This window comes from Tripterygium wilfordii, chromosome 21 (assembly GCF_013401445.1).
Source record: "Tripterygium wilfordii isolate XIE 37 chromosome 21, ASM1340144v1, whole genome shotgun sequence".
NCBI classification, from domain to species: domain Eukaryota; kingdom Viridiplantae; phylum Streptophyta; class Magnoliopsida; order Celastrales; family Celastraceae; genus Tripterygium; species Tripterygium wilfordii.
In genome coordinates, this window is record NC_052252.1 from 9,179,633 (window position 1) to 9,199,408 (window position 19,776).

General features: G+C 35.1%; 1 protein-coding gene and 1 pseudogene across 6 annotated transcripts; both read right to left on the bottom strand.

Annotated features, from left to right (window-relative positions):
* Positions 1-1,027: 1,027 nt before the first annotated feature.
* LOC119990266 lies at positions 1,028-1,122 on the bottom strand (annotated as a pseudogene).
* An 8,333-nt stretch (positions 1,123-9,455) lies between these two features.
* LOC119989678 (protein TRIGALACTOSYLDIACYLGLYCEROL 2, chloroplastic) lies at positions 9,456-15,906 on the bottom strand. 6 transcript variants are annotated; one of them, XM_038835342.1, is made up of 7 exons: positions 15,888-15,906; positions 15,746-15,801; positions 14,864-15,533; positions 14,434-14,763; positions 12,421-12,536; positions 10,017-10,107; positions 9,456-9,916 (listed from the first exon to the last, which is right to left on the bottom strand). In XM_038835342.1, exons 3-7 carry the CDS (start codon positions 15,380-15,382, stop codon positions 9,824-9,826), a joined length of 1,149 nt encoding a protein of 382 aa, XP_038691270.1. In that variant the 5' UTR covers positions 15,383-15,533; positions 15,746-15,801; positions 15,888-15,906; the 3' UTR covers positions 9,456-9,823. The 6 variants fall into 6 exon arrangements, 5 of the variants coding, with proteins under 5 accessions (XP_038691270.1, XP_038691269.1, XP_038691268.1 ...); XM_038835341.1 differs by having other exon boundaries at positions 15,746-15,804; positions 15,888-15,903; XR_005465879.1 differs by adding an exon at positions 10,612-10,686 and having other exon boundaries at positions 9,898-9,916; positions 15,746-15,904.
* Between the last annotated feature and the right edge of the window lie 3,870 nt (positions 15,907-19,776).

Here is a 19,776-nt window from a genome sequence, read left to right on the forward strand (position 1 = left end):
TTGTAGCTTAGTGTAGTTGAAGAAAAAAGAGAGAAAATTCAAAAAAAGAAAGAAAGATTGAGGGCTTGGCGATGGATGCCACCTTGTTTGCTTGACTGGTAATGGAAACATAGTTTGAACGAGACGTGCACAATTTTAATTTTCAATTACTACTTGTTCATATTTAGTGTGATTATTGGTTGGAATCTATAGTTTTTCTCATTTCTTTCCACTTTGCTTTATTTTTTGTGTGGATCCCTCCTATGGATATATTTGCTTGATTTTTTGTGGATCTCTTGATTGTTATCCTCTCTTTGCTTGAATTCCTTGTGAACTTAATTATTGATATATTTGCTTGGATTTCTTGTCACTTGTGAAATCATGTCTTTACCATCGAGTGTAATGGGAGAGGGAGAAATGCTAGTAGGAGTGACAAGGGTAGTGTACAAGGAGAAATATTGATGTGAATGCATTGCTTCATTTACTAAAACATTTGAACTTGCAAGATTTGTAAAATTTACAAAATTCTCAAAATCAAAATGGCAATGTTATGCATAATCTTAATGCTCATGTTTTGAACTTTCCTAATGTGCGCCCCATTCATCCTAATATGCAACAACATGCTTATCATTGTCATGACTTGAACGCTTCTCCTTTCGAATACATTCATGCTCATGAGTGCTGCACTTTACGATAATTAACCCAACCCTCTAGACAAGCCCGACCTGTATGTTTCATTCTTTCTTTAAATCAACAAAATGTGAGTTTGAAGCTTGAATTGCTCCAAATAATTCCCAAATACCATGGTATGGAATCAAAAATTCCATACTCACATATGCATGATTTTGAGTCGATATGTACTACTTTTAGTGATGCTACATGTTCACAAGACGTCTTGAAATTGAAACCTTTTTACTTTTCTTTAAAAGATCATGCGAAGCGGTGGTTTTGAGAAGTTGCACCCCCAATTCATTGCCACTTCGAGGGAATTGCAAAAGGATTTTCTTAAAAAATTCTTCCCTACCCATCGCACCATTTCCTTTCAAAAAAAATCATAAACTTCGTATGTAAAGAGAATGAAACCTTTTTCAAAGCTTGCGATAGGTTCAAAGATTTAATGTTCATGTGTCCACATCATGACTTTCAAAAGTATCAAGTGGTTACTTTTTTTATGGTTCTTTGAGTCCTTCTTTAAAAGAGAATTGGTGTCTACCATGACTCAAGATGATTTTTACAATAAGAATGCCAATGAGGCTTTTGTGTTCTTTAATGATCTAGCAGAGGAATCTTGCTCTTGGGAACCTCCTCCACTACCTAGTCACAATTCTGTGTTTGAATCTAGTGGTGACTTTATTTTGAATGAGCATGATGACTTGAAAGCTGAATTGGAATTGTTGACCAAGAATCTAGAATCCCTAACGACATCTAAGGCACCAATTAATGTGGTTGGGAGTGAGAATATTGTTTGCAATTTATGTGAAAGTAGGGAGCATAGAACTAATAATTGCCAAGCTCGACTTGTAAAGAAGTCCTATTTGACTAAGAAATGAGTGGAAACAATTTTAGGAAACCCTATCCTACAAATACCCAAGACAATGATCCTTACAATAAGAGTTACAATCCGGGATGGGAGGATCATCTAAATATTGGGTGGAGAAATGAGGTGAACCAACAATTTCAAAATCCATCCCAACAATCACAACCTCCACTCCAAAATGTAGCTCCGCCAACCCATCAAATTTATGTTCCATCCCAAGAGCGATCACTCTTGAGGACACTCTGTAAATGTTTATGCAACCTCAATTGGGTGTGAAGCAAACAAAATACAAATTCCAAGAGCAAGTCAATAGAGCCATGGATGACATTAGAAGTCAAATCACCAAAGTTACCCAAGCACAAACTTCCAATGAAAAAGAAAAATTCTCACCTCAATCTCTTCCAAATCCTTCAAAGTAAGCACATCATTGTGCTACATCAAGTGAGGGGTTGAGTGGACATGAGCATTCAAAATTCATCACTATCTTAAGGAATGATCTAGTAATAGTTAAAACTATAGCTCCTAAGGATATTTAGAAGAATGAAGTAGTGAAGAACTTGGAAGATGATGTGGACGATGAAAGAAAAGGGCTTAGTTTTTTTGGAGATAGGAAGACATTTGACGCAGAGAGAAAGAGTGAGGAAAAGAGAGAAAAAAAGAACAGTGACGAGGAAGAAAAATATAGAAATGAAGAAGAGTATGTCCCTAAGGTACTTATTCACTCCCACGTTGAGGACAATTTAGACACTTGTAAAGAATTCAATTGAGGGTGTACTAGCGTTGGTTGAGAAAAGTAGTCAACTTTTGATCGAGGGTTATGAAAGAAGTTTTGAAGTCTTACCTATATACAGTGTGGGACATTTGTCCCCTTCTTTAGGAGTATTAAAGCCTTCCCCAATTAAAGTTGAATCATACCAAGTGCATCCTCCAAAACTAAAAAAGAAACCTTTACCAAGTGAATTTAAAAAGTCTTCTAAACACCAATTCGCGCATAAAATTTGTACAAAAGTTAGAAAAGTGTGGTGCCCAAATCTTGATTATAATTTTTTTCAAAAGAATTTCGAAAAAATTGAATTGGATCCTATGTGGTCCGCCATGTTCCTCAATAGGATAGTGGTGATTATGAGGATACTCTTGGGATCTCAATGATCCCACCCCTCCACAACACCACATCGATTCATTCTTGTACATATGTGTTTAGGATTAGTTTAAATTTCATCTCATTTTTGTGTGTTTTGTATGCTCACAATTTTGTACCCCATGTGCATTCATTTTTAGACATTGTGGACAATGTCTCATTTAATTTGAGGGTGTGGGAATTGTGAAATGATTGTGTGTTATGCCATGTTTTCTTATTTTATTTTGGTGTTTTTTTGTTAAAAAAATTTTGAAGAAAAAATAATTACAAAATTCATCGTATTATGCTTGGATATTTGTGGTTGGTATCATCCATTTAGGATATGCTTTATTTCTCATGATTTCTACCATTATTGAAGAGTATGGTATGACTTTCTTTCTCCTATCCTAGTGTTTTGTGCTTCATGATTTTCATGCATAAGTGCTAATTTGACCTTAGGAAACGGAAAGGTAGACGCCTATGAGATTCACAACCTTTAAGAACTTCAATTTCTCATTCTTATCGAATTTGTAAGTGTGAAGTAGATTCTTTGATTCCTTTTACGAATCGATGCATGTGATTGAAAGGATGACTTTAATTGATCTTTCTTGGGATCATTGAGGCATATTTGGTATCAAATATGTGGTTGAGCAAATTTCTTAACCTTGAAACACTTGCATGATTGAGTTGCGATCTCTTTTGTTTGAAAAATGTCTTTTACCCTATTCTGTTGAGCCATTATTTATTGTCATATTTTGGGAATTTGAGTGATTTTTCTATGTTCTTTATTATCATATTCTTAGATCATGTTCTTCAATAGTTTTGTTACACTGTATTTGATTATCGAAAAGTGTGATTTTTTAACATTTGTCTCATACTTGTGAACATAAAATTGAAGGACTCACTAGGGGAGAGTTTTTTTGAGCTTAACCTATTTTTTTTGCGAGTGATTGTCCATTTTCGAGCATAAATATATAATTTATTGGAAATCATTTGCAAGCATTGTGTGAGACTCTTTTTTTTGAATTTTTCCCACTTTTTACCGTAAGGTTTAGTAGGAGCTTAAACATATTCTGGTTTTGATGTTATTTATCTATATTATGAAAAGGGACTTAGCTATGATTTATTTTTGTGGAAAAAAGGGAAAAAAAAAGAAAGACAATAAAGAAAGAAGAGGAAAAAAATGATGAAAAAATGGAAAGAAAAGAAAATGCAATAAAGTTAGTCCTAATGTGTTAGCATGAATGTGTGGTGTGCATTGAAAAGGTAACAACATGAGATTATAGCTCATGTTTGAACTTAACTTCATGACTTGTTACCTAGATCTAAATTATTTCTACCTTGTCCCTTAGTGACATTACAGCCCCACTACATCTAGTCATGAATTTGATTCACGGTAAACAAGTGAGTTGTTGATCTTGGAAAATTGAGCCAAGATACTATTTCTTACTTCTCTCCATCTAATTCAATAAGTTATTAGTTTCATTGTTTGCTCTTACTAAACTTACATTTCATAACTCAGTTTTAGTCCTACTTAATTTAATTTTCAAACTCTAACGCCTTGAGTTTTGAGTTAACTCCCAATATTATATCATCTGCAAACAACATGCACCATGGTAACTCATGTCGGATATCTCATGTGAGTTCACCCATGACTATAACAAATAGGAACGACCTTGGTGCTGATCCCTAGTGTAAACATATTGTGATGGAAAAGTCCCTTGTTATACTTCCATTAGTCCTAAACTAACTACAGCTCCTTCATACATATATTTGATAAAAATATTATAATTAATCGAGACTCATATCTTCTCTAAAATTCACCGTATTACTTTCCTAGGAACCTTATCATGAGCCTTCTCAAAATCTGTAGATATTAAATGGAGGTCTTTTTTATTCTCTCTATATTTTTTCTACAAGTCCCCTTAATAAAAATATTGCCTCCACCGTAGATTGTCCCCAAAAAAATCAAATTGGCTTTTAGATATCATAGATACAAATCTCAATCTCCATTCAACAACTCTTTCTCAAAATTTATATGTGGGAGGATGCCCTTATAATTGTTACAATTATGGATATGACATTGGTTCTTGTGTATTAAGTATTATAGTAATCTACCCCATTCATCAAGCATTCCATAGGTATTAATAATTTGATTAAATAGTTTACTTAGCCATACTATACCTAAATCTTCTATGCATTTTCATACTTCAATTAGAATTTCATCAAGTCCCATGCCCATGGCTTTATGCCCTTTCATTCTCCTTAAGTCTTCCTTCACTCAAGTCACTCTAATACATTTCATAAACCAGGAATTTATTAGACACAAGTCATTCGAAGAAATTCTGAAATAGTTTGTCCAATTTTAGTTCTATCCCCAAACCCATACCCTCCATATACACAATTAAAATTTCCACTATCCTAATCCTATAATCATGGCCTACCTTATTTACTCCCACCTGTCCATAATGGGAGAACCCTTGCCTATATCTTTCCGCATTCGGGCTCCAATGCAGCTCATTTGATATCACAAAACCTGAAATCCAATGCAGCATATTGCTATTGAGGTACGCCTATACCAACCCTCACTCATTTATTATTTCACACAAGTTTCGATGCAACGCGTTGTGAGTAGGGAATGCCCTAATGAAATTTTCATTTTGACTCATGTACATATATTTGACAAAATTTTACGCTTCAATTTAAAAGAATAACGTTTTTTAATTATCTATTATAAGTTTTGTTTTTTTGAAATACCATTGAGAAATTTGCTTTTCATTGTAATCGAACTTTGGACACATGTATGCCTAATCCAACCGATTACCAACCAAGCCATCCCTCATTGGCAATTTTCATTATGAGTTAGTCTAGGATTTTCTTAACCAAATACATGATATATCTTGGACAAGGGTTTGACGCAGAAGTTGTACCACTTTTTTGGCATAAGCATACACTAATATATGGCAAAATCGATTGCTAACATTATAAAAGAAAATAATATTATAAAGTAGATATATTTGACCAATTTAAAAGTAATTTTTGTTACAACATGTTTTGATATAAACATGTTTATATCAAATGAGTTTGCTTACTCTCAGAAGTTAGAAGACCCTTTTTATTATAATAATTAGGTACCACAAGCTCACCGACACATGATTAGTTAGTGACTAATAACCTAATCTAACCAAATTTTGGCTAGGAAAAAGAAATGGAGTACATATAATCTGATTATATTTATCTAGAAGGTTGTACCACAAGGTTCAATCCTCTTCCGCGAGAGCCGACACACGGATTTTCCATGAATTAATTTTTCTAACAATTTTGTGTTTGAGTTATTGCTTAGCCTAACGAATTTATCCAGCGTACACTAGAATATAATACTTGTAGTTCTCATATTGCTTGCTCTCTTTCTACGCTGTACAGGAGATCATCGGCTTTTGGCAGTTGGGAATATGAGTGTTTGGGTTGTGGAGGATATGTGTGTTCAGGTGTGCCAGGACTTACTGTCAGAACAAAAAAAATTTATATGAGAATGCACCAAGTCTAACCTATCACCAAACAAGCTATGTGCAGTCTGAGAATATAAAACTGCTGGTTTGAGATTGCCTTCCGAGAAAAGGACTTAGGATTTGTTTAGTGTCAAGTGAGAAAAGCATGAGATAGAAGACTAACGCCGGAATGAAAGTACTTCTACAAACAAAATAAAAAATAACACATCACTAGAATGCATTTGGAATTTCATTTACTGAGAATACTAAAGACAAGACAAAGACAAAACCCATATGTAAAGAAAGGCCATCGCTGAAGCCCAACTGATACAAGCCCATAGTCATCTTAACTTAGTTAAATTATAACCGTTAGAGACAACGGATAGTTGTCTCCTTCACTGTACTGTATCTGTCCTTCTCTCTATCAGGAACCAGAGCTTCCCCTGGATATTAATAGATCTGTAAGCTAAGAGTTCAATTAATGAAAATACAACCTTCAAATCTCTTTATGGTATCAGAGCCTTCAAGCTCAAACGAGTCAAGTTTTTTTGCCATGACTTTCTCTGCACTTGCCATCACCATTCCCATCCCTCTATCAGGACTCACTTCGTCCAACTCCGTCCACGCCATTTCCCCTATTCCGGTCAAACTCACTTCCATCAATTTTGTTTCATGGCTACTTCAATTTCTCTCACTCCTTCGAGCTTATAGTCTCATTGGATATGTTGATGGTACCACAAAGTGCCCACCTGAACCATCTACAACTTCCACCGATGATGCTAAATTATATTTTCTGTGGAAAAGTCAGGACCTGTTTATTGTACTTGCCATTGTAGCCTCCATAGATGGTGTTGTTTTACCTCTCATTGGAGATGTTCAAACCAATGCACAGACCTGGTCCAAAGTACACAACCTATTTGCAAATACGTCCAAATGGCTGCGGATCTGCTAGCATCATATTTTTTTTAAAAAAAAAAAAATTAACGTGGGGCCCACACTGGCCCACATGTTTATACTTTAATAATATTTTTAAAAGTTAACGTGGGGCCCACATTAGCCCCACATGTTTATATTTAATAATTAAAATATATTTTATTAATTATTAATTAATAATTTAATATATTATTATTAAATTTTAAGATATTTTTATACTTAAGATTAATTTTAATAAAATCTTCAACAACATTTCAACTAACGTCAATTTTTGGTTAACCAAACACCTCACAACATTTTTCACAGCTTTAAGCTCAGTTTTTTTTTTACAGCTTTTCTATTAGCATTGAAAACTAATCTTTCCGCTCTACCAAACAGATCCGTAGTCTCACAAGAGGTGGTGTCTGTAGAAAAGATACACACAGATGATAATATGGTTGATATGGTGACAAAGCCATGACAAAAGTCAAGTTCAAGTACTGTTTGGACTTGATAAACGTTACGACAAATTGCAACCAGTGATGAAGGTTGTTGGTAGTTGGTGGGAGTCTACTGTGGTTTGATGTTCAACCTTGATCCAAAATGGATATTTATGAAGAAGTGGTTCAAGTTGAATAATACTAAAACTACTGGAATTCTTTCATAATTAGGGTTGTATAAATAGTAAAAAAACTTATTGTTTTGTTACCTAGTCTTAAGAGAGAGAAAATTAGAAAGGGTAACCTTCGAGACTTGTGATAACTATCTCTTGTACTCTTGATTTTGTAAACTCTCTCGAAATCATAGTAGACTAAAAGCACGATTGGTGGACGTAGGATTTCGTATTGTGTTCGAACCAAGATAAATTATGTCTCGTTATTTTTCCTTTATTCTCCATTTTACTGTTATACTTGCTTGAATTTTTGTGTTTTCTTAATTTGTTTGGTGGACATCTGACGCAGCGACTAACTAGATGACGTTCTAGTTTGTACGTTCTCCACAAGAATAGAAACAATGAGCTAATTTCAAAGAGAAATCAGTACTAACAACTAAGGGTGTTTCTTCGTTTGAAGCTACCCCTTTATTTCTCATACTTGGCCTATATAAAGGCGAATTACAAAGATCAATACTACGGCTATCAAGCCTCAATGCTAGGCAATTAAAAGGAAAATTGAATGTGAAATCAATAAAGACTAATAGAGACAAAAATCAAAGGAAAATGTCAAACATATTAAATCTCCTTGGATCATGGAATTGAGCTTATCCTCTTTGTTAATGATTGCCGTGAATGCTGGAGTTTCATCAAATAGCCATGACTTTCGGTATTAAGAGTCTGTCCTGCATCAATATCTCTATAGTGTAACAAACTTTGTGAATTTGTTTTTCGCTCATAGATGCGTCTGGTATCACAATAAATGTGTGACCCCCATTTTTATTGTGGTTTATTATAATTATTGAATTTTATGTTCACACTTTAGGTTCACATGTGAGAAAAATATTATATATATATATATATGTAATTCTCCTATGAATACTTAAAATGATGTCTTAATTTTTAAGATTCACATTTAGGATTCAAATATTTTTTAAAAACTTGAAAAAATATATTTATATTTTGATCTATTTAACGAATCCAACAATATTTTTTTCTCCAAACAAAAATCAAATTCAACCTGAAAATTATATAAAAAGTCTTTTGTTTTATATCCGACAATCGAGAATTAACACGTACTTTTCATATTGAATTTGATTTTTATATCATTGAATTCGTAAGACAGATCAAAATACAAATATTTTTTTCCCAAATTTAAAAAATGTTTATATCTTCAAAAAAAATAACGGCTAAAGGCGGCTACATGCATTGTTCTTGACCGAACAAGTAACATGGAAATAAATTTTAATAAAGGCTCTCTTAATTGGAGCATGTGAGGCATATAACCTTTAAAGAACATCCTCGCCGGGAGAAACCCTTTGAGTATTCTGACTTTCTCCTGCTAAATTTACAAGCTAAACAGGAGCTCAAGTTTAATTAATCCTACAAAATGCATGTTTTGATATATCCTTTACTAATAAAAAAGACGTCTTCAAATATGCCCGACTTACAAACACAAACATAAACACTTACACTTGGCGACTTACGTTTTATCAGCGAAGTTATGATGTGTTGATTTTGCATACTTATGCAACATATAGCTATAACGCATCGTCAACTCCCCTTCTCGTGAGAATAGAGGAAGAGCTCCTTTTGAGGGGCATTCTCCCTTAGTTAGGGCCTACACAATAAACACTCTGAAAAATAATGTTTAATAAAATATCAGATCGACCAAGGAAAAAAAAACAGAGAGTCGTGTAGGATGAGAACCTAATTCCTCTTTACAATTTGGAAGCTACCATCTTAAGCTTTAGGTGACTGGAAACTACGTAAAAGCAAAAACAAATACATATCAAATCACATTTTCACTACTTACAGATCTTCAATGGTTTTCCTCAATGGATATTACAACTGGGAATTGCTACTCACAATTGTTATCTAGTCAACGACACATCTCCAACAAAAAAAAAAAAAAAGTCGAAAAATGAAAAAGCACACTGTTTTCACTTTCAGCATGGTTGAGTGTAAATGTTTCAACAAACCTTAATTTGAGAGCTCCACCAGACAAAAAATGCAACAAAAATCTCTGGAATCAAACCTCTTCTATAAGAAGGGAGAGGGGGAGGGGGCAAACGCTCCTCTCTCTGATGTCTTATCAATTGCTCAAATGTAGTATCCTACCTATGCATCCCCAGACATCATACTAACCTGCTGAGGGACTTAATAAGTGATTTCAAGTTCCGTCGTGTAGCCTCATCACCGGTGAATCCCAAAATGTCAGAGCTAATATTCTGATGTAAGAGAAATGGAATAAAGGAGATGTGATTATGCGAATGATAATAAGTTGCATTTTTACAAAATTGTAACAAACCTCCAATGCTATGATCTCACCTCAATGTTTTTCAAAGTGAAAATTAAAGTATAAATAGACTTTTGAATCAACTCTGTGTTCTCAGGAGTCATAATCGACGAATGCGCCCTTCTGCAAAGGAAAAAAAATTATTCAATCATGAGAGAGAGAGAGTATAAGAAAAATGAATGCTCCGATCTTGATTCTTTAATGGTACGGGTTTGTAGCGTCATAATGCTCCAGACTATATGAATGTTGTCAAGTTGTAGGAGATATCGAGGTAAAATCCAAGTGCTTTACAATTTAGGATAAAGATCTACTCACTCAGATTATAACAATAATTTCACACACCATTGAAGGTTTCACACAAAACTTATCACTTGCTATGAGTATCTATTCCTAGGGATGCAGTGGTGGCATAAATGAAGAGCAGTCATAGGTTCAGCAAGAAGTCGGAGAGCGATACCAAACCCTAGATCTTAATTATATTTTATGAATTTATTGAAATCTCTTACGGAATCCATTTTGAAAAGACAAATCAATAGTGATACCCGGACTCTTCACTTTACCCTACCGTACCGTTGTCGGGTATGCATGACATGGGTATTGGTATGATACCCGGACTCTTCACTTTACCTTGCCTCTCTCTATGACAGCTTTCAATTTGAAGAATCAGTCACACAGATATGTACCCATACCCGACACCCGTACTTGAGTCAAAGTACTCATCACCACTATATGTTCACATTATTGTTTACGAGAAGAAAAACTAGAATTACATTAAAGGGCAACAATCAGATGCAGTCCAATAATCAATTTACAAGAAATAAGATAATTGCATCAGGCATAGTGTTTTTGTCCAATATCACCCCTGAAAATACCAACAACAAAAAAATCAAAGCTTTAGGAAAGGTTCCTCCAGATTCAAGGACAAAATGAGATATTGATACTCCCCAACTTATAGAATGGATGTAGGTAGGGGTGGACGTAGGATTTTACCTCAGGAGGGGCAAAACCATGCGGGGGTCCAGGGGTAGCGCCGCCAGAATTTGTTTTGGGGTTATTTGTGGGTTTTTATTAGGATAAGCCAAATTTCACTTCCTAATTAGTTTCACATGCAATGTCATTCAATACCAAAAGAAGCACTTTTTTCTGTACTCACATCCAATCCTTCCCTCGCATGACGCCATATTATATATATAGATAGGATAAGTCCACTGGTGATTCTTCTATGGACATAGCCATGAAATCATGAACATATACAATACATACACAGCTCCTTCCTATTCCTTGTACTGAAAACCTATCTCTGTATCTATCGTACGTGTGGTCTGAAAATTGTAGCCCTCAAAAGCTTGAAACAATAGATAAAAAATACTAGTAAGAGTCATTTTAATGGCTCACTTCTTGTACCGTACAGCAAAACAAAAGATAACCATATTTGTTTACTATTGTTCATACGTGATTCACTGTCATGTTCTTTAAATTAGGGAGAATGGTTAAAGAGTATAAATAGAAGAATAAACCAAAAACAATAAAAAAAAGAAAAAGATTAACTTGCTGCAAGGCAATTACTATTTACTAGTACTATATTAAAAGAAAGTTAGGGTGCGCTGTCTCTGCAAAACAGAGAACTACTAGTACTAATATTAAAAAAATAAAAGTCAGGGTGGGCAATTGTGCACCCTTTGCTCTAAGTGCATCCACTCCTGGATTTAGGGGTTTCATCATGATCTTCACAAAACAAGCTATATATGTTGACAAAAATCTAGATATTGCTTTTATTTTTTTGACAAGAGAATCAATTAAGATTGATAGAAAAGGAGGTTAGAACTAAGGATGCTGTTAGCATGCATATTGCTAAACTGAATCTTCATAGTACAGGGCAAGCAAGACAGGATTATGTGTGATCACCCGAGTTGAGGATTAAAAAATTAAGCTTGTGGTTTCAACTTCAAAAAAGCCAACACATGTGAAAAGGGCATAAAACAGCACAATAAACATGAATTTGATTCTCGCTAAGTGTGCTACACAGACGTATGGCCTCCCATCCGTCTCCAGATGAGAAAAAGCCTAAACAATGCTAGGGTGCACTTTTTGTCTAATTCACTTCAACACTCACAACCCTTATCCTAAATAAACGGCAGTCAGTAATCATTTTCTCCAGAAACGCAACAGTTCCATATGAATCCATAAATTGAACTGGTACTCAAGCTGGAAACCAGTAGCCATAAATGTGTGCATCCATTTTTGAAGGGATAAGGTCTGGGGTTGGATGCAAAATTTTCATTGTAGATGTTTATCTCTCACTTTTATTGGGGACCATGTATGCAGCAGGGAACAATTTTTTTCAAAAAAAAAAAAGAAACTCTTCCAGTATGACATATAAGGGCTTGCAAAGAGTATACCGCAATAAAAATGATCAAATGGCATAAGAAAATTCACCTCAGATCTTCAGAGGCTTGCGTCAAGCTTCTGCTTAAATTTTCGACCTCCTTAAGTAGACCACTGGCATGAACTTCAGCCAGCAAAGGTTGAACATCTTCTGCCATGGCTTGTATCTGAGACATGACATCACTACATCAAAACCAAATATTTGCGCATGAGAATATGTTAATTCCATATATGGTGCGAATCTGATTACGCCAGCCAGCATATGTTTTCGATATAGACAGATATGTGCTAACTTAAGAGGCATCTGGCTTCTGCTTATTGGCTTATAAGCATTCAAAGTGCTTACTCCTCAAACTACATTGTGAAACACATGAATTAGATAAAATACTACCACCACAAAACTACATCTTGGGCTTCCGTTAAACTTCCAGGTGAGCTGCAAGCCTGCAATGGACTTCTATCACATGATATTATTCTTTTTTTTTTGTAAGGCATATCACATGATAATATTCAGACAGGTAGATAAACAATTTGTACTTTTTGCAACTTTCAGGGATAAGTACTACTGGAGGATTAGGAAGCAAAAACATGTGATATGAAATGCTAGTATGCTTCAGATGCTTGGTGGCAAAATGAAACATAATTACATTCACCCTAGTAAATGGCAACTTTAACTAGATGTAAAGGCTGAAAGCGAGAACTCAATGAGGGAGGATGAATACGTTCAAAATGACATGACACAAAATCTGGAAAATGCAGAGGTATGCTTAGAGTAGAAGAAAGCAAAAAACCAGTAGGAGACAAGATGGTGCCAAAGAAAACTAACAATCTTCAAGGAATAAATAATGCCACATCACTTCTTCAAAATTTTAAAACTGGTGGTGCAACATTTAGCAGTACCATGCAGTTGATTAATTGTAAACAAGTATATTTGATACGCAAACACTGGACTTAAAGTTTTATGGTATTGGTAGGTAAAGAACTCCCGTGCACAAGACTCCTACAGTGGGTGGGGTCGGGGACAGGTAGGAGATACGCAGACCTTACGAGGTTGTTTCCAAGAATTGAACCTGTGACCTTTAGGTTGCACTCCTGCAACTCTACCACTGGGCCACAAGCTCTCCTGTAGTTAAAAATCTCCGAAAAACTATGACATAGATAAACAAGCCATTTTAAAAAAGCAATTGCCAAAATGGGGAAATCCAAAATTCTCATTATTTTGATTTTATTAAACCATGGTTTGTTTTGCAATTTTGTACCAAGCATAGATACGTAATAGTATACGGTGCTGGAATAGAGTAAGTTAAGCATATTAGTTATTGTTTAAGTCCCATTTAATTATTAGAATCTTGTAATGAGCTTTCCCATTAGGAAACTCAATAATATTAGAATTAGGAGTCATAATCATATTAAGTTTAGGAAATTTTAAGCCATAAAATAATTTCCACAACTCATATTTTCATAATATCCTTTGACAATGCAATATTGAGAACTTCCTTTGCTGTGACTGCTGCAGTCCTAGCATTTCTCCTTCTCTGTCTCTCTTCTCTTGTCTTTTTATAGCAAAAGTTTCTTAGATACGGTTAACTGGAACAACAATATAACACCATGTTTGCACTCAAACTTCTTCTACATTCTAATATTTTTCTACTACCTACCCCTTTAGTGTGTTCTTTCCTAGTCTTTTTCACAAAAACAATCCCCTCAAAACCCTATCTCTTCCCTGCTGCCATAACTTTACAGCAATCTGACAAGTGACTGCTTTTATCTATTCTATGCCAGACATATTGCGCATGAAAGAAATTGTTCAGATAAATGCATACCTCAACCGATAATAAATTCCCGTAACATAGCAATCAAATGTGTGCCTCAACCACTTAGAACACAGGTTCTATTAGCTTGCTTGCACAAAACTGAAAAATATATTTCCTTAGATAATGGGTCTAATCCATATAGTTTTACTTACTCACTAGCAAAGTCCGTCATTCCAAATTTTGCAAACTGGAGACAGTTGGTTATTAACTATTAACTATTACAATCAAAACGAAACAAAAGAAATCAAACCTGTATAAGCAAAGGCTTTGCCTCTTCAATTACGGACGAAAAACGCTCAGCCAACTTATAGACATTGATAAGACCAATCTCTTCTGCTTCCCGAGCAAGACGGAGGACTATCCCAAGTAGTGCATCCATACTTACACCTACATCTCCCTTTACTTTTTGCCTATCACAAACAATAAGGCCTTCTTTAATACAGTGTGGATCAAGCGGCCCAACTGAAGGTGTAGGAATGGGATCCCGAGGAGTAATTTCAATCAAAGTTTCCATAAGGAGCCCTGACTGGTTCACCTCAATAAGAGAATTTCGAGGAATGATAATTTTATCATCTTCAACCTACAAAGAGAATGTGATACATGTACATTAATGGATGAAACTCACTCAACAAAATCTTAAGCCAGGATGCAAACAGATAAGAAGTGAATTTAAAACACACCTCAACAACAGCTTCAATGCTTTTCAACGAGGGATTAATACGAATAACATTGCCAACAGGTACTCCTCTAATCCTAACAGTCGTTCCTGTGGACATACCAAGAGCCTGGGGAAACTCCAACACTGCCCAGTACTTTCTGAATCTAGTACGCACTTGAAACCCCCTCAACCAAGCCAAAGTGAGAGCAAAAAGAACTGTACCAGACACTAAAAACAGCCCAACCCCACCTTCCCATACACTCCTCTTACCAAACCCGAAATCACTCAATGGCTTGAGTGTTTGCCTCCAAATAGTCCGAGGAACATCCAAAACAACTGATAGAGGATTCTTAGATTCCGAAGAAGAGGGCGGCTGGCTACGTCCAGTGTCAGCAGACATAGCTCTAACCCGTGTCAGTTTCTTTGGTGGTGATTTCAGTGCCAGGTATGGCAACGAACTTGAAGTACGAGGGCCATTAATCAATGAAGACGATAGCATCGTAGGGCAAGTAGAAATTTGCAGCAGTGAGTTTCCAACCATGGTCTACAGGCAAATCCCTGACTAATGAATCCAATTTGAACTACTTATCCTCAGCAGACTGCAATTTATCACAAATTGTGAGATAACTAGAAATAGGTAACATTCAAATCTTCGGTCACCGACACTTCCATTGATGGGCTCTGAAATAGACCTAAACAAAATCCCCAAAAGGACACCAAAAAGAGCTTCAATATCCAAAAAGACGAATTACGAGGGCAGCAGAAATTCTGAGTAAATATAAAAATGACGTAAAAAAATTAGAGACTACAATCATCTAAAATGAAAAAGAGATCAAATTAATGCTACATTTATGAAAAGATTTGGAATCTCGGTTTGAAATCAAAAAACTAAAAGTCATCTCACCGTTAACAGGACCCGAGTAGCGATTCTCTTGAAATTCACGTGCTCTATGCCTCTATCTACTGATTCAAAGAAATATAGATGAAATCAAAACAAAAGCATAATCTAGGGTTTTAGAACAGACACCTGTGTAAAAGGCCTATACCACTTCAACGAATCAGCAAATTGAATTGCGAGCTGCTGTTGGACAGATCTTGGGATTGTCGTTTGGGCTGTCCAGGTTTGGGCCGTGAGTTATGTTGTTGGATTTTTGATTTGGGAAAATTGCCGGTATCACTTATGAAATTTTTGAACACTTAAGTTCAATATAAAAAATTTTACAGACAATTGACACTAAGAGCACTTTGAACAATCTAATTATAAAAAGGTCATGAGTCTTTTTAAAATTATAAAAAAAATGCAATTTAAGGGTAATTTGATCATCTGACTTAAGATATTTTTTGATTTATACCTATCATACTCTTCTTCTTCTCTCCTCTCTTCTTCTCCTCCTCCTCCTCCTCTTCTCTCCTCTCTTCTTCTTCTTCTTCTCTCTCCTCTCAAATTACATTTAGCTTTTTATGAAGCTTTGTCATTGATACTGTCACAGGAACCATCTTATCCATCACAATTCTTGCTTTGTACAGCAAATATGAGGAGCACGTCGATAAATATTGCGGTATGCTATAATACCCTTCTTCTTCTTCTTCTCCTCTTCTCTCCTCTCTTCTTCTTCTTCTCTCTCCTCTCAAATTCCATTTGGCTTTTTATGAAGCTTTGTCATTGATACTGTCATAGGAACCATCTTATCCATCACAATTCCTGCTTTGTACAGCAAATATGACGAGCACGTCGATAAATATTGCGGTATGATTCATAGGAAATTTTCACGGCACTATAAAATACAGAGAATGAGAACTGATGAGGCGATCCTCATCAAATTGATCGGAATGACTCTTGTTTGGGCTTGTTTTCTATTTTTTGTCTTTTTTTCTTCTCGTATAATAAGCATAAGAAAATTTAGGGAAATTGATACTGTACAGCTGCAAAGATGTATCACTATAGTATCGCCAACACAAAAAATCCACTAAAAAGATACAATTGAACCAGTATGCATATTTCCTCTTCCTAAATACTTTTCATTTCTTGATTTTCTTTTCTTGGTTTGTACCTCTCTTGCTTGTTCTGGAAAAACATTTACAGCTGCAGAGATGTATCACTATAGTATCACTAACACCAAAAATCCACTAAAATGATACAATTGAACCAGAAAGACACGTAATGCAATCAAATTTACATTCCAACATTTGTATCATCATTTTATGAGGAAAAGATATAAATTGAACACTAAATTGGACATTCTTATTGAAAGTATCACTATTGTATCGTAGTTCGTAAAGAGAATCAAATTTGAGGTTATTAAAAATCCACTAAAATGATATAATTGATCCAGAAAGACATGTAATGCAATGAAATTTACATTCCAACATTTGTATCATCATTTTATGAGGAAAAGATATAAATTGAACACTAAATTGGACCTTCTAATTAAAAGTATCACTATTGTATCGCAATTCGTGGAGCGAAAATCAAATTTGAGGTTATTAAAAATCCACTAAAATGATACAATTGAACAAGAAAGACATGTAATGCAATTAAATTTACATTCCAACATTTGTATCATCATTTTATGAGGAAAAGATATAAACTGAACACTATATTGGACTTTCTATTTAAAAGTATCACTATTGTATCGCAGTTCGTGGAGAGAAAAAATCAAATTTGAGGTTATTTTGGTAAAAGCTGGTCCCAATGTATTTTTTTAAAAGGATATTTTAGTGATTGCACATTTTTACAATTAAGTACAATTTAATGTACCAGCCTGCAAAAATCCCAAAATGTTATCCCTCTAAGTTATCATTAGTATGCTAATTATTTTTTCTGAAGCTCACATCACCTCAAACATACTCCGACCTTCCACCACCACCAACGATTGTCCATTTGACCGAAAAATGATTGAAAAGTCGTGACCACCGCAAGACAAAAGCCTCAGATCCAGTCAATCTTGGGGACGGTTCGTTACACCACCACTACCGTTGGACTTTCCTCACTGAGACGCACAATGCCTAGCCAGAAATGGCCCAAAACGATCGAAAATTGCCGTTTTAAAACAGTAACATTGGTAGGCCAATGTTACTATTTCAAAACAGTAACATTGATGGGCTAATGTCAACCAATGTTACTGTTTGGAAAAAACTTCAGATTCGGTCCATTTCGACAGCGGTTCGCCATACCACCATCATCGTTGGACTCCTCTCATTGAGGCACACAATGTCCAGGCGTCCAGTCATATACGGTCCAAAACGACCATCGGATATATTTGTTTTGAAATAGTAATATTGGTCGGTTAATGTTATTGTTTTGAAATAGTAACATTCATCGAATAATGTTACTGTTTTAAAACAGTAACATTGGTCGGCTAACGTTATTGTTTTGAAAAAAATTCAGATCCGACTGATTTCGACGACGGTTTGCCGCACCACCACCACCATTGGACTCTCCTTAAGGAGACGCATAATGCACAGTCATATTTGGACCAAAACGGTAGCCATAAAAAGAGATGAGAGAGAGAGAGAAAAAAAAAGATGTAATAATAAGAGAGATATGCAATAGGAGAGAAAAAGATGCAGTGATGAGAGAGAGATGTAGTAGAGAGAGAAGATGTAGTGAGATGAGAGAAATGTAGCATAGAGAGAAAATAACAAGAGGGAAAGCATATTAGATCTAATCCTCCTTTAAAAAAGAGCAAAAAAGAAATTTGATAAAATTTAAATGATTTAAATAATTATAAAAAATTAGAATGTACTTATGAGGGATAAAGTTTTTTGAAGTGGACCTAGATGTCCAACTATTTTGAACGTGGTATTAATATGTCATTTTCCATGGGTTTTGCTGTTTGGGTCATTCCTTTTTTGTTAGGATTCTGGGTTGGGAAGCCAACAAGATCGAATTGTAAAATCATAAAATTTTACAAAATTTAAAAAATAAAAAAAAAATAATACAATAATTATTTTTATGCAAATAATTAACATAATACAATTATACAAACACTCAAGTATATTGTATACATGATTATGACACAATTAAAGAATTTTATTTTTTTGTGAAACTAAATAGGCCTGATAATTTTTATTTCTGTTAGGAGTATTTTATAAATTTATTTAGAAAGAAAAAAGCAAAAAATGAAGAGAGAGGGGACGGTTTGGAACTTTGGTGGTTGTCCACTTGTGCTTTTGTTTTTACTTTTTTTATCATTTGGGTCCTGTTGGTATCGAAAATCACCCTCACACATCTATTGCCACGTGCAACTTTTTTCAATACAGAGTAAGGGGATGGAGGAGGCTCAAACTCGAGATCTCTATGAAATACCACAAACATAAGTGTCATCTGAGTTACTCATGGTTCTCGACACAAGTAGCTCAACGAACCACCAAAGTATGATATTTTGCAAAGAGCAACCAACCAAGGACGATTTTATTTCTAATGTTTGTTCTAGTGTCTATTAGCCTAAAATCCAGGAATCAATTGTTGGAGATCAGGAGTGTCCAAAAATCAATGTGGAAATTATTGTCTTAATGGTCTATCCTCTTTCAAATCAGTTTGTTGAAGAACAATCGGGTTTGTAGCAGAATTATCTCAAAGGAAGTCCAGGAGAAGTCAGAGTTTGTTAGCCCTATGTTCCTGAATTTTCTCAAACACGCTTCTAGCTGCTACATGGCAATAAGAAGTCAAGGTAAGTTCGTCCTATACTACGAAGTAGAAGACATTTTTTCACGACCTTTCGTGCATGAGTATAAACAAAATGGCGATTTAGCCATATTTCCACAATTTTAAGCACAAAGCTTGTAAACTAGGAAGGTGGAGCGTGTCACAGTTTTCTAGAGCACTCACATCCACTCTGAAGAAGGAGCACGACTAGAGAGATGCTGCCATCATCCCTATTTTTAGGAGAAAATTATAATTATGAAAACCATATGGTTTGCCTGAATTGGATT

Bases quoted from the DNA above. Each gene is read 5' to 3' on its own strand.
- LOC119989678 (XM_038835342.1), bottom strand. From the start codon at position 15,382: ATGGTTGGAAACTCACTGCTGCAAATTTCTACTTGCCCTACGATGCTA. The intron at 14,764-14,863 runs GTGTGTTTTAAA...TTCTCTTTGTAG, and splicing joins GCATTGAAGCTGTTGTTGAG to GTTGAAGATGATAAAATTAT. The intron at 10,108-12,420 runs GTGAATTTTCTT...TTTCCTTTGCAG, and splicing joins CAAGCCTCTGAAGATCTGAG to AAGGGCGCATTCGTCGATTA.